Raw genomic sequence first — 13,858 nt, 5'->3', positions numbered from 1 at the left:
TACAGGCGTTGATTGACACTGAAACAAAGTGTCCTCAGTGCCTGAATGAGCTGCAGTATTTTCCTCAGGTTTTGCATGTGCTAGGTCTTCTCAAAGTCATGCGGATCATTCCTATGTGAGTGTGTTGAAGACAGCGACTGAGAGAGGCCCGAAAGTGAAGGACCAGTTCTATGCTGGTGTCCTCGCAGGCATTCTCATCCTGTCAGCAGACAGCACACTCAGGGGGTAGGAGGGGGGAAGGAGGGGGGGGAGATGAAGATGGTCAGTGCCGCAGAGCACAGCGACAATTAGCAGCGGTCAGCAGACAGGCTGGAGGCACACACCCACACTCACTGACCACTGGACTATTGATCTGGACAGTGCTGTACCACACACACACACACTGACCACTGGACTATTGATCTGGACAGTGCTGTACCACACACACCCACACTGACCACTGGACTATTGATCTGGACAGTACTGTACCACACACACCCACACTGACCACTGGACTATTGATCTGGACAGTGCTGTACCACACACACCCACACTGACCACTCGACTATTGATCTGGACAGTGCTGTACCACACACACCACACACCCACACTGACCACTGGACTATTGATCTGGACAGTGCTGTACCACACACACACACACCACACACACACCACACACACGCACGCACACACACACACACATTAACACTAACACTGACCATATTGACCGCTGTACTATTGATCTTGATAGCGCTGTGCCACACACACAGAACAGTGTAATATCCCTCTTTATTCCCCCCTCTGCTTCTTTACCTCTGTAAACTTGTAGAGCTAGTTATTTTTCGATAATGACCCAGCAACCAAACAAATAACGAGCCAGCAACAGCCTGAATCCTCGATAGTGCAATGGGTTGAGAAGCTGTTCTGTTTCGGTACTACTTTTGCGACTGAAAAGTTCCGAACGCTCTATACGTACGAAGTATACATCTCTGGAGCAAACAATACAAACATACCGCATTTAAATTAACAACTACAGGCCTGAACACATGAATCTCCATATAAAATCCATGAGTTCGGTTGTTTTCTGAATCTAGATCTGCAGTGCACAAACCGTTCATCACAAGCAAATTCCCAAGGCAAGTAACTCATACTCTGGCGACAAGAGTAGTTCCCCTTCTTTTAACGCAGTTTCTTCGACAACACTGACTGCAATCCGACGGTCAGTTTTCAACAATATTTCATTTTATAAACAGATCACACGTAACCAAATGCACACATCTCATCAATTTAAACAACATAAAGCGGTTTCATACACTATTTTCCCAAGAAAACTGAACTTCATACAGTAATTAACGTTGGAACACGGGTGCAAAAGTTCGTCTGCTAGTCCCATTTGACGAAAGAACATTTACTAAGCGATATTAAAACATAAACAGAACACACAATATCTGCCTTTACCGCCACAGCAGAATAACAGCATATCTGTGTACTTGATTTTAGTCCAAAACAGGGAAACTGAAAAGAAGTGTTAACAGAATGGAATGATTTGCACGGAACTATACAACCGCGCATTAATCGATCGCCTGCGCAGGTTGACTGGTTGAGTGATTCGGATTCGATCAAACTTTCGCACAAAAACTCCTGTTTTTTTGGAATAACTGAAGAAAGGAGGAATAAAGAGGTTACACACCTCGTCTCAGTGATTATTAAAAATAATGGTCTCAGTTCGCGGTCATGAAAAAGCTCGCTGAAGCTCGCATTTTTTATGATCCGCTAACTGAGACCATTATTTTTAATAATCACTGAGACTCGGCATGTAACCTCTACGTATTATGCCTATACCATACCTACAGAACAGTATGGCCGATGTGAGTACAACACTGACACTGATCATTGTGTGGAAGGGGGGTGTGACCGATGTGAGTACAACACTGACACTGATCATTGTGTGGAAGGGGGGTGTGGCCGATGTGAGTATAACACTGACACTGATCATTGTGTGGAAGGGGTGTGTGAGTATGGCCGATGTGAGTATAACACTGACACTGATCATTGTGTGGAAGGGGGGTGTGACCGATGTGAGTACAACACTGATCATTGTGTGGAAGGGGGGTGTGGCCGATGTGAGTACAACACTGATCATTGTGTGGAAGGGGGGTGTGGCCGATGTGAGTACAACACTGACACTGATCATTGTGTGGAAGGGGGGTGTGACCGATGTGAGTACAACACTGACACTGATCATTGTGTGGAAGGGGGGTATGGCCGATGTGAGTACAACACTGGCACTGATCATTGTGTGGAAGGGGGGTGTGGCCGATGTGAGTACAACACTGACACTGATCATTGTGTGGAAGGGGGGTGTGACCGATGTGAGTACAACACTGACACTGATCATTGTGTGGAAGGGGGGTGTGACCGATGTGAGTACAACACTGACACTGATCATTGTGTGGAAGGGGGGTATGGCCGATGTGAGTACAACACTGGCACTGATCATTGTGTGGGGACAGTACGGGACAGGGGGAGAGGACTCGGGGGGAACTAGGATGGGGTGATTATGGGTGGTGGTGGCTGACCCAGACACGTTGCGGTGACCGCGGCCACCTACCTACATCTGTGTCAACACTTACCCCCCTCAACTCAACCCCTCTGTCGTACGATACTGTTGGAATGGAAGTAGTGAAGTACAGGGTGACCACAAAGAAAAGAGTACCCAAACAAAACGTCATAAATTGAACAAAAATAAAGCAATCTTCATAAAATTTATGTACACACACAAGTAGCCTCTGCATGATTTGCACAGAAAATGTTAGCGTTCTAGCTTGTCTTTCAGGAAAGTTATGCTCATTCTACAAAACATGCTCCAAACAGACAGACAGACAGACACTGGCCACCTGACAAACATGACATTGACAAGACAGTCACAGACAGACAGTGGCCACCTGACCAACATGACATTGACAAGACAGTCACAGACAGACAGTGGCGACCTGACCAACATGACATTGACAAGACAGTCACAGACAGACAGACAGACAGACAGACAGACAGACAAACACTGGCCACCTGACCAACATGACATTGACAAGACAGTCACAGACAGACAGACAGACAGACAGACAGTGGCCACCTGACCAACATGACATTGACAAGACAGTCACTGACGACAGACATGAAAGAAGACACTGACCTGTTTACAATCACGACGCCAGCACGACGCGCGGCAGACGGGTGTTCGCTGCGTCACTGCTTCTTACTCCTGTAACACAGCAACGTAACACAACGTTAGAAACGAGACAGTGTAAGTTGTAACAATACTCAACACAGCTAGGTGATCACCATAAGTAATACGTGTTACAACTCTCGGAACTCTACACCTCCACACTGTCACACACACACACACACACACACGTGCTGCGCTCAGCGTCTTCATTGACTATTCCTGGACGACTGGCGGCACAGAACGCGCCACAAGAGTCGCTTCGACGGCCAGTCGTCAATGTAAAGGTCTTCACTGTGTGAGCAAGGGACGCTCCCTTCATGATGTGTGTGGATAATGGCGCTGCACACAGTCACACAGGGCTGCCACACGATGTACGTGTAGGTGTGCACGAGCTCCTTCCAACACACACACGGCAACAACCACACCGTGACCATTAGTATTTCGCTTGTTATCGCTCCATATGTGCTATAGTGGAACGATTATGACCAATGCTGAACGTATGTAGAGGCTGGCCATAGACAGAGGGAGGGGTGAAAAAGGAGAGAAGAGGGATGGTTTGGAGAATGGAGGCTGGGCCGAGAGTTTATCAGTCTAGACGATTTTTTTCTTCTCGTGTTCGATGAATGTTGGCTTACACCGGCAACCCACGATCAATGGCGGCCAGGCTTTGTTGGTCCCGGCCTGTGTGCGTGCGTGCGTGCGTGTGTGTGTGTGTGAGAGAGAGAGAGAACTCAGAACTCAGAACTTTATTACATAAGGATAAAGGTTTTAGGCTTAGCCTAATCTTCCAACCTGTCCTTGGAACATATACAGAGAATAATTGTAAACGAAAGCAAAGACTGCGCACATACACACACACACACATCCACACCCACGAGAGAGAGAGAGAGAGAGAGAGAGAGAGAGAGAGAGAGAGAGAGAGAGAGAGAGAGAGAGAGAGAGAGAGAGAGAGAGAGAGAGAGAGAGTGTTTTTTCCAGAACATTCCCCCCATATCATGTTGAGAGCCAGACATTTAATTGTCTCTTTACGACGACAACAAAAGGTCAATGTTGACTTAACGGTTGTGTCTCTATGTCTTAACGGCCACTCGGTTAAAACGCCTCCATACCCAGTATCGTCTTCACCAGTAGCGACAGACAGACTGACGGCGGAACTGATGACGGTCACTCACAGTCACTGGCTGCTCAATACGCAAAAGACGAATATCACGTGCAATTATGTCTCTCCTGTATCTTCCTGCAGCCCGTATTGTGAGGATGAAACTAAGTCAGTCCTAAGTGCCTGCCATCACGACGACGTTATAGCGGCGTGCCTACCTTACGACCGTCTCATGGCCCGACGTCTTGTCTGCATTGTCGGGTAATGGCGTCTGCCCTCATTGGGCCAGACATTCCCCACACTGTGCTGGCTGGATGGGAGCGAGCTGGGCGTGTGTGGAGGGGGGAGGTGTGTGTGTGTGAGTGTGTGTGTGTGTGAGTGTGTGTGTGGTGTGTGTGAGTGTGTGTGTGTGGTGTGTGTGTGTGGTGTGTGTGTGTGTGTGTGTGTGTGTGTGTGTGTGTGAGGGTGAGTGATGTGAAACTAGCAGAGTAATGGCAAGACATATTCAGCGGGTGGTGAGACATTACCCTGTCTTGAGACAACTGTGTGTATGATGGTAGTGGTGAGACAACTGTGTGTATGATGGTAGTGGTGAGACAACTGTGTGTATGATGGTAGTGATGAGACAACTGTGTGTATGATGGTAGTGGTGAGACAACTGTGTGTATGATGGTAGTGGTGAGACAACTGTGTGTATGATGGTAGTGGTGAGACATTACCCTGTCTTGAGACAACTGTGTGTATGAAGGTAGTGGTGAGACATTACCCTGTCTTGAGACAATTGTGTGTATGATGGTAGTGGTGAGACAACTGTGTGTATGATGGTAGTGGTGAGACAACTGTGTGTATGATGGTAGTGGTGAGACAACTGTGTGTATGATGGTAGTGGTGAGACATTACCCTGTCTTGAGACAACTGTGTGTATGATGGTAGTGGTGAGACAACTGTGTGTATGATGGTAGTGGTGAGACAACTGTGTGTATGATGGTAGTGGTGAGACAACTGTGTGTATGATGGTAGTGATGAGACCAGCTTGTCTCCCTGTCCGGCCCAGCGATGCTGAACATCAACAGGTCATCAACCTGTTCACAGCTCACCATCATGTTGAGTGTTCACTAGCCTCGGATTGCTTAAAATAAACACTGTGTCTGAGTTAGAAATCCTTCATGCTATAAATTGTTTATGTCATGATAAAAATTGAATACAATCTTGTTAAAAGCAATATGTTCAAAGTCCGTCAAAGAATATGGCACTAATCACTGTTTGTTTCAGCCTCGGTGGAAAACAGGCTTTCATTGGAGAAAAACAGGCTTTCATTGGTGGAAAACAGGCTTTCATTGGTGGAAAACAGGCTTTCATTGGTGGAAAACAGGCTTTCATTGGTGGAAAACAGGCTTTCATTGGTGGAAATCCTCCAAAAGGGGTGAGATCCCAATCCCTGATGTGGACAGCACACAGTCTACTTCCCATCCCTATGCAGACACCACAGACCCGAGTTGACGTTGAGTGCAGGGAGCTCCGAGACAGGCCGTGTGAAGGCGAGCAGTGCACTCTGTACACCACAGCGACCAGCAGGCAGCCAGATAGGTAAAGTAAGCTAGGTGTGGAGCTGAGTGCTTCACCCGCCCCGCGCCGCCATGCCCCACTGACCCGACACGCCCCACTGACCCGACACGGCCCACTGGCCGCCACTGACCTTGGCCGCTGACCTTGTGTCGGGGCGCGCAGGCCGCCTAGACTGACCTTGTGACTCGTCGGTCACTCACCCCGCGCTAGCCTTGTTTAGTTAGTTCTCTGTCCGCGCCATGGCGGGACTCAGTGTGGTGGTGAGCTGCTTAGTGTGACAGTGGGGTCAGGTGAAGTGGACTGTCTCGTGCGGAGAACTGGACACAATCCTGGTCTTCGACACTAACACCTCGTAAGCTACGGTGACATCAGTGACAGGCCACAACACAAAGTGTGAAAGCCTCCTCCACAACAACCTCTCGACCTCTCTCCAACCTACAAAGCTATGCTGTAAGAATATCAATCACATTGTGTCCAACAAAGCTCTGATGTAAGAATATCAATCACATTGTGTCCAACAAAGCTCTGATGTAAGAATATCAATCACATTATGTCCAACAAAGGCTGTCAAGGATGCCGCCCAGAGTGGAGAGGAAACGAGTCGCTTCCGATGGATGATTCCACCACACCCAATTGAATTGTCTGACCCAGAAACACACGGTGCGAGGATGAACAGTGTTGCTCCTGTCAGGGCAATGACCCCGCGAACATCGACCAGCAGACAATGACAATCACACGGAATCCACCCTACAATATCCGGGGTAGAGGGGACAATGGTGGGGGTGGCAATAGGGTACAGTGGCAGGGAGAGACAATAGGGTATATAATTATAATGGTGGGGGTGGCTTTAGTATACAATGGCAGAGAGATCCAACGGGGTACAGTGGCAGGGAGAGACAACAGAGCACAATGGCAGGGAGAGACAACAGAGCACAGTGGCCTGGGGGACATCAAGATACGATGGCAAAAGAGAAAAGAAAGGAACAAAAGAGAAAAGGAAAGTACCAACAAAACTAGAAAGAAAAAAGAACGAAGAATAAAAAATAAAAATAAGAATTTCAAAAAAAGTGTGAACAAAATACAATGGCAAGGGGACAAGACAAAGACGGAGCCACGTATAAAGAGTGCCGCCAGGTGGAGACAGGTGGCGAGTGCCAGTGGCTCAGACCCGGTGCAATGACACGCCACACCAACCAGGCCGCCCTGCAGTGGGACCCTCACACACCACAGCGCAACACGCACCGGGACACAGCAGACGACGCAACTCGCTACTCTATCATTCACCACTCACAGTACGGGGCCTCACACTGTCGCCCCATAAACATCCCCAACCATCCCCCCTGGCACGAGGGCAGGAAATCCCACACCCCGGGTACAAGGCCACTGAGTGGGATGCTCCTCACTCGCCCCTGTCCTAACAGGGGTGGCTGACCTGGCTCTCCGGGTGGATGAGGGAAGTGATGACAAACAGGGGTGTGATGATCAGGGGATGCCCGGTTACACTACTGCTGTAACAAGGGTGGCCGCTACTGCTGTAACAAGGGTGGCCGCTACTGCTGTAACAAGGGTGGCCGCTACTGCTGTAACAAGGGTGGCCGCTACTGCTGTAACAAGGGTGGCCGACCTGGGTGGATGAGGGAAGAGTGATGCTCAGAGAATGCTTGCCACCTGCTACTGTTCAGCCTGGAGCGATGACAACCAGCAGGGTGATAGAGAAAGGAGGATGCTGCGGTGCAGGGGTACCTGACCTGAGAGATGCAATAACAAGCCGCGGTGTGACAATCGGGACAAAGGGGATGCTTCTCATCCACTCTCACCGTAACGGGGTGGTTGACCGGGTGGATGGGGACGCTGGAGGGGGTGTTGACAATGAGAAGAAGACATCAAAGGCCAGCACCAGAGGACACAGCTAATGAGGACAGAGCGACTCAGGCTAGGACGTGGAAGGGAGGGACGAGGTGGCCGTTACCCTGTCAGGGCGGGCTATGTCAGGGAGGGGCAGAAGGGGAGGGGGGAGAGCTGGGCAGGTAGGGAGGGTCCAGGCGGCCCGTTACCCTGTCAGGGCGGGGTGTAGGCACGCGACAGGTAGGGGTGAAGGTGGAGTGAGACGACGCTGTGCGGTCACAACGGAGTAGGTAAGGTCCACAGGGGGACAGGGACCAACATGAGCCATCACTGACTTGCTCATACTTTGCACAATTGACAACAGGGCAAAACACCGTAGCTGTTGCTGATTGCATTCCCGACAAGTACGACAGTTATCATCCCTAACCTGTACCAGTGCTAATGCAAGATATCATCCCACACGAGTACCTGTACTGAAGACAGTTATCACCCCTAACCTGTACCAGTACTAATGCAAGATATCATCCCACACGAGTACCTGTACTGAAGACAGTTATCACCTCTAACCTGTACCAGTACTGATTGCACATCATCAGCTGTACAAACTTCTTTCTTTCTTTATTTGGTGTTTAACGTCGTTTTCAACCACGAAAGCTGTACAAACGATCACACAGAGATTTCGGAGAAGCGTCTGTCCAGTTTCAGTAAATGGAGCTTAACGCTACACCCCCCCCCCCCCCCCCCCCCGGTCAGACGGTGCGGTCGGCAGCAGGACAGTGACAGACATCAAAATGAGTTCGGCTCATTCTCTCCCTGACAGGATGCCTTGAGTTTCCGATTTTTTTTTTTTTTTTTTTTTTTTTTACATATTTAGAGCTTTTTGTAATTATTGATATAAGCAGATTCGCGATCGTCGATAATGATTTTTCATGGTGTTTTGTAATTTTTAAATTACAAAGGATTTTATATGTAAGACAGTTTCAAGCGAGCCATTTTTCGCGGCTGTATTATTTTACTGTGCAAACAACTCTAAATATGGCAAAAGTGTCACGTGATAATCAACCGTTTAATTTTGGCGCTCACTGGAGCTTCTGTAACCAGTTGACAGTGATGAAACCATATATTACGGTCTCTTTCCGGCAGCAGTCCCAAAATGTCGACTTGTTTTGACCTTAGAACGATGTCTTTATCATAACTGTGAAGAACAGAACGGAGATCACTGTCGAAGTCGGCCAATCTGCAATCATTTTCGTCTCGCGAACACTGATCTCAAATTTAAATCAGTGCTCGCGAAAAACATATGGGAGATAACTCTGTATTTTAGTTTTGATAGATTCGCGTAGGACTGTAGCGTCCGGTCAGAGAGACAACTGGCAATAGCCGTGGAGCGATGCTTATCAGAATGCTCTCTCTCTCTCTCTCTCTCTCTCTCTCTCTCTCTCTCTCTCTCTCTCTCTCTCTCTCTCTCTCTCTCTCTCTCTCTCTCTCTCTCTCTCTCTCTCTCTCTCTCTCTCTCTCTCTCTCTCTCTCTCTCTCTCTCTCTACGATGTATCAATCTGCACGTCAGTAGGTCGTATTGCTTGGAGTCGTGTAGCACGTGCTCGCAGATTGTCTCCCTGTCAGGCCATCCATCGCGGCCCGGCAGTCCCCCAGACTGGCTGTCACCCCTTACCCCCTGCGTGCAACACGACCTGCTCGGCTTGATCGCTTCCTGTCCTCCGTCTCTCTGTACATGACCCACCGGCAGCACTGTGTCACGTGTCCCTAGCAGGCCATGATGCTGACCGGGGCGTCAATACAAGTTGTCACACTAGTTGTTATCACTGTCGTCGTCATCACCATCGTCCTTGTCGTCATCATCATCGTCCTTGTCGTCATCACCATCGTCCTTGTCGTCATCACCATCGTCCTTGTCGTCATCACCATCGTCCTTGTCGTCATCATCATCGTCCTTGTCGTCATCATCATCGTCCTTGTCGCCATCATCATCGTCCTTGTCGTCATCGTCCTTGTCATCATCATCGTCCTTGTCGTCATCACCATCGTCCTTGCCATCACCATCGTCCTTGTCGTCATCACCATCGTCCTTGTCATCACCATCGTCCTTGTCGTCATCACCATCGTCCTTGTCGTCATCACCATCGTCCTTGTCGTCATCACCATCGTCCTTGTCATCACCATCGTCCTTGTCATCACCATCGTCCTTGTCATCACCATCGTCCTTGTCGTCATCACTGTCACGATCGGGTGACAGAGACCAAGAAAGTGTCACTCAGTGGAGTGCCTGTTCTTGGTCGTGTATGATAGAAAGCGCCTGTGCGTGATATTGGGTTACAGCAGAGTTTGCTGACGGTGCTCAACGAGCACGGATGTTTTGTATCGCACGAGTTTTACAGTGGAGGTTTCTGCTGTCATAGCTAGGGCTGACGGTTTTTCGCTGACAGCGCACACGGGATTTTCACGGATTGAGTTTCTCGTGTCTTTTTCTGCTTGGGAGGCAGAATTGTGTATAGCTGGACTGGTTTTGTGACAAGGTCAGTCACGTGTATTTGGCTAGGTGGTCTGTCAGAGACTCAAGGACGGCACACTTGACACCCAGCGGCAGAAGGGGAAGGATCGTATACACAGTTTCTAGAGTATGATGGTTTTTCACCGAGTATTATATTCGGCACTCTAGGGGAACTTCCACGAGTTATTTCTTCTCTCTGCCACGTATTTTGCTGAGGACAAGTCGTCAACTTTCCTTCGTCGGCGATGGCTTTCGCATAAGGATTCGACAAGGGGTTCTGGACGGTTTTGGTCACTGTTGACGAACAGAGGCTGGTCCAGGGAGGAAGCGGACTTTGCTTCCATTGAGAGTACAATCATAGGCTTTTGAGCCTTCGCTTCGTTTCGTTCGCCTCGCTTCGTTACATTCCTGTAACATCTGCACGGCTGACTCTGGCGGGAACTGTTGAAGCTGCGCTAACCAGCGGACCGGCTAACCAGCGAACCGGCTAACCAGCGGACCGGCTAACCAGCGAACCGACTAACCAGCATACCGGCTAAGCAGCAGCAGCAGAGATAAAGCTAAGTGCACCATGTCGTACGCACCCCGTTGACCACCGTTGTCTTTTCGTATCTATGATTTCATTGGAGTAGTGACAACGTGGGGTGTGTGACACCTGCACGAACTAGAGCTTTTCGAACAGAACATTCGCATTTAACTATATTTACACGGGTTCAGCGTGTTCCTATAATTTTCTACATACTACTGGCATTTTGTCAGTGAACACTGGTTTTTACGTGTTGAGAACGTAAAAGGAACATATTTTGAGTGAAGGCTCGAGGGAGGTGGAGAGTTTATACATAAACAGGCGTCTGAAACTTATACTTTTGTTGACTCTATTTAATTGTATGACTGCGAGAGTGGATCGTGGTGTGGTTAGTTAATTAGTAGTAATTAACCGGTTCATAATCACCTTTAGTGATATATTGAAACGTGACAATCACCATCGTCCTTGTCGTCATCACCATCGTCCTTGTCGTCATTATCATGATCATCATAGTTGTTTCCTTTAGCAGTCACTGGGTGGTTTTTTGTGTGTGTTTTTCTCAACGTTATTGTGACAAATCAAATTCTTGTGACCATTACCCATCCTCTTCACTCACACCCACACACACCTCTCCCAGACAACACACACCCACACACACCTCTCCCACACAACAGGCAACACACACACCTCTCCCTGACAACAGGCAACACACACACCTCTCCCTGACAACAGGCAACACACACACCTCTCCCTGACAACAGGCAACACACACACACCTCCCTGACAACAGGCAACACACACACCTCTCCCTGACAACAGGCAACACACACACCTCTCCCTTACAACAGGCAACACACACACCTCTCCCTGACAACAGGCAACACACACACCTCTCCCTGACAACAGGCAACACACACACCTCTCCCTGACAACAGGCAACACACACACCTCTCCCTGACAACAGGCAACACACACACCTCTCCCTGACAACAGGCAACACACACACCTCTCCCTGACAACAGGCAACACACACACCTCTCCCTGACAACAGGCAACACACACACCTCTCCCTGACAACAGGCAACACACACACCTCTCCCTGCTCGTGACAACAGGCAACACACACACCTCTCCCTGACAACAGGCAACACACACACCTCTCCCTGACAACAGGCAACACACACACCTCTCCCTGCTCGTGACAACAGGCAACACACACACCTCTCCCTGCTTGTGACAACAGGCAACACACACACCTCTCCCTGCTCGTGACAACAGGCAACACACACACCTCTCCCTGACAACAGGCAACACACACACCTCTCCCTGCTCGTGACAACAGGCAACACACACACCTCTCCCTGCTCGTGACAACAGGCAACACACACACCTCTCCCTGCTCGTGACAACAGGCAACACACACACCTCTCCCTGCTCGTGACAACAGGCAACACACACACCTCTCCCTGCTCGTGACAACAGGCAACACACACACCTCTCCCTGACAACAGGCAACACACACACACCTCTCCCTGCTCGTGACAACAGGCAACACACACACCTCTCCCACACAACAGGCAACACACACACACCTCTCCCACACAACAGGCAACACACACACCTCTCCCACACAACAGGCAACACACACACCTCTCCCTGCTCGTGACAACAGGCAACACACACACCTCTCCCTGACAACAGGCAACACACACACACCTCTCCCTGACAACAGGCAACACACACACACACCTCTCCCTGTTTGTGACAACAGGCAACACACACACCTCTCCCTGCTTGTGACAACAGGCAACACACACACCTCTCCCTGCTTGTGACAACAGGCAACACACACACCTCTCCCTGCTTGTGACAACAGGCAACACACACACCTCTCCCTGCTTGTGACAACAGGCAACACACACACCTCTCCCTGCTTGTGACAACAGGCAACACACACACCTCTCCCAGACAACAGGCAACACACACACCTCTCCCTGCTTGTGACAACAGGCAACACACACACCTCTCCCTGCTTGTGACAACAGGCAACACACACACCTCTCCCTGCTTGTGACAACAGGCAACAACGGGTGGCTGGGATTGAAGGGTAATGTCCAACAAGTGGCATGAGCAAGAGGTTACCTGGTCAGCCGGAAAACCCCGCACACCCTTCTTACAACTCAGGGAAACACAGCAAACTGGTGTGAAACAGTGCGGATTGACCGCTGAGTCTCAAGGCTCGGTCACAGGAGCCCAGTGAGGAAGGACGGGCCGACAAGCGCACTCATGCATGTAAGGGTGACTGGTTACCTTGCACAACGTCTGCTGACCACAGCTCACGAGTTATGGCGCACAATGGTCGGTGACTTGCTATCCCTCCCTCTCTGTGCCCCCCCCCCCCCCCTCTCTGTGCCCCCTCCCCCTCCCTCTCTGTGTCCTCCCCCTCTCTGTGCACACAGCAGTCAGTATGACTATGAGAGGAGAGGGGGCGGCGGGCAGGCAAAGAGCCGAGTCAGCAATGTCTTCGCCTTCCTCTCCTTCCTCCCGGCATGCCTTCTGTCCGTCGTCCTGAGTCTTCTCTTTTCACAGCTAGCCAACCTCCCTCACACATTATTTTGTCTCTCTGTCTCTGTCTGTCCCTCTGTCTCTCTCTGTCTCTCTCTCTGTCGCTCTTACTTTCTCTCTCAGACATTTTCCCCGTTCACTCTCTCCCTCGGTTGTCCGACATCCCCCTCCCCCCCCACACACCTCTGATTGTTCCCCTCCTGTGTTTGTGTCTCTTGTTCTCCCTTTTTTATCCTCGTCTCTCTCTCGCTCTCTGTCTCTCTCTCTCTCGCTCTGTCTCTCTGTCTCTCTCTCGCTCTCTGTCTCTCTCTGTCTCTCGCTCTCTGTCTCTGTCTCTCTCTCGCTCTCTGTCTCTCTCTCGCTCTCTGTCTCTCTCTGTCTCTCTCTCGCTCTCTGTCTCTGTCTCTCTCTCGCTCTCTGTCTCTGTCTCTCTCTCGCTCTCTGTCTCTCTCTCGCTCTCTGTCTCTCTCTGTCTCTCTCTCGCTCTCTGTCTCTGTCTCTCTCTCTGTCTCTCTCTCTGTCTCTCTCTCTCTCTCTCTGTCT

The 13,858-nt window shown here is 49.9% G+C and overlaps 1 protein-coding gene across 1 annotated transcript in view; it reads right to left on the bottom strand.

The window, feature by feature from the left end:
• LOC138974296 (uncharacterized) overlaps positions 1-13,858 on the bottom strand; it is a 298,636-nt gene that overhangs the window by 47,112 nt on the left and 237,666 nt on the right. Inside the window, exon 6 of the mRNA XM_070347016.1 lies at positions 3,173-3,241. Within this exon, the coding sequence (XP_070203117.1) occupies positions 3,226-3,241 (16 nt within the window). The 3' untranslated portion in view covers positions 3,173-3,225. The remainder of the gene's footprint in view (positions 1-3,172; positions 3,242-13,858) is intronic.

This window comes from Littorina saxatilis, linkage group LG8, assembly GCF_037325665.1.
Source record: "Littorina saxatilis isolate snail1 linkage group LG8, US_GU_Lsax_2.0, whole genome shotgun sequence".
In the NCBI taxonomy this organism is placed as follows: domain Eukaryota; kingdom Metazoa; phylum Mollusca; class Gastropoda; order Littorinimorpha; family Littorinidae; genus Littorina; species Littorina saxatilis.
This window is presented reverse-complemented; position numbering and strand designations above follow the sequence as displayed.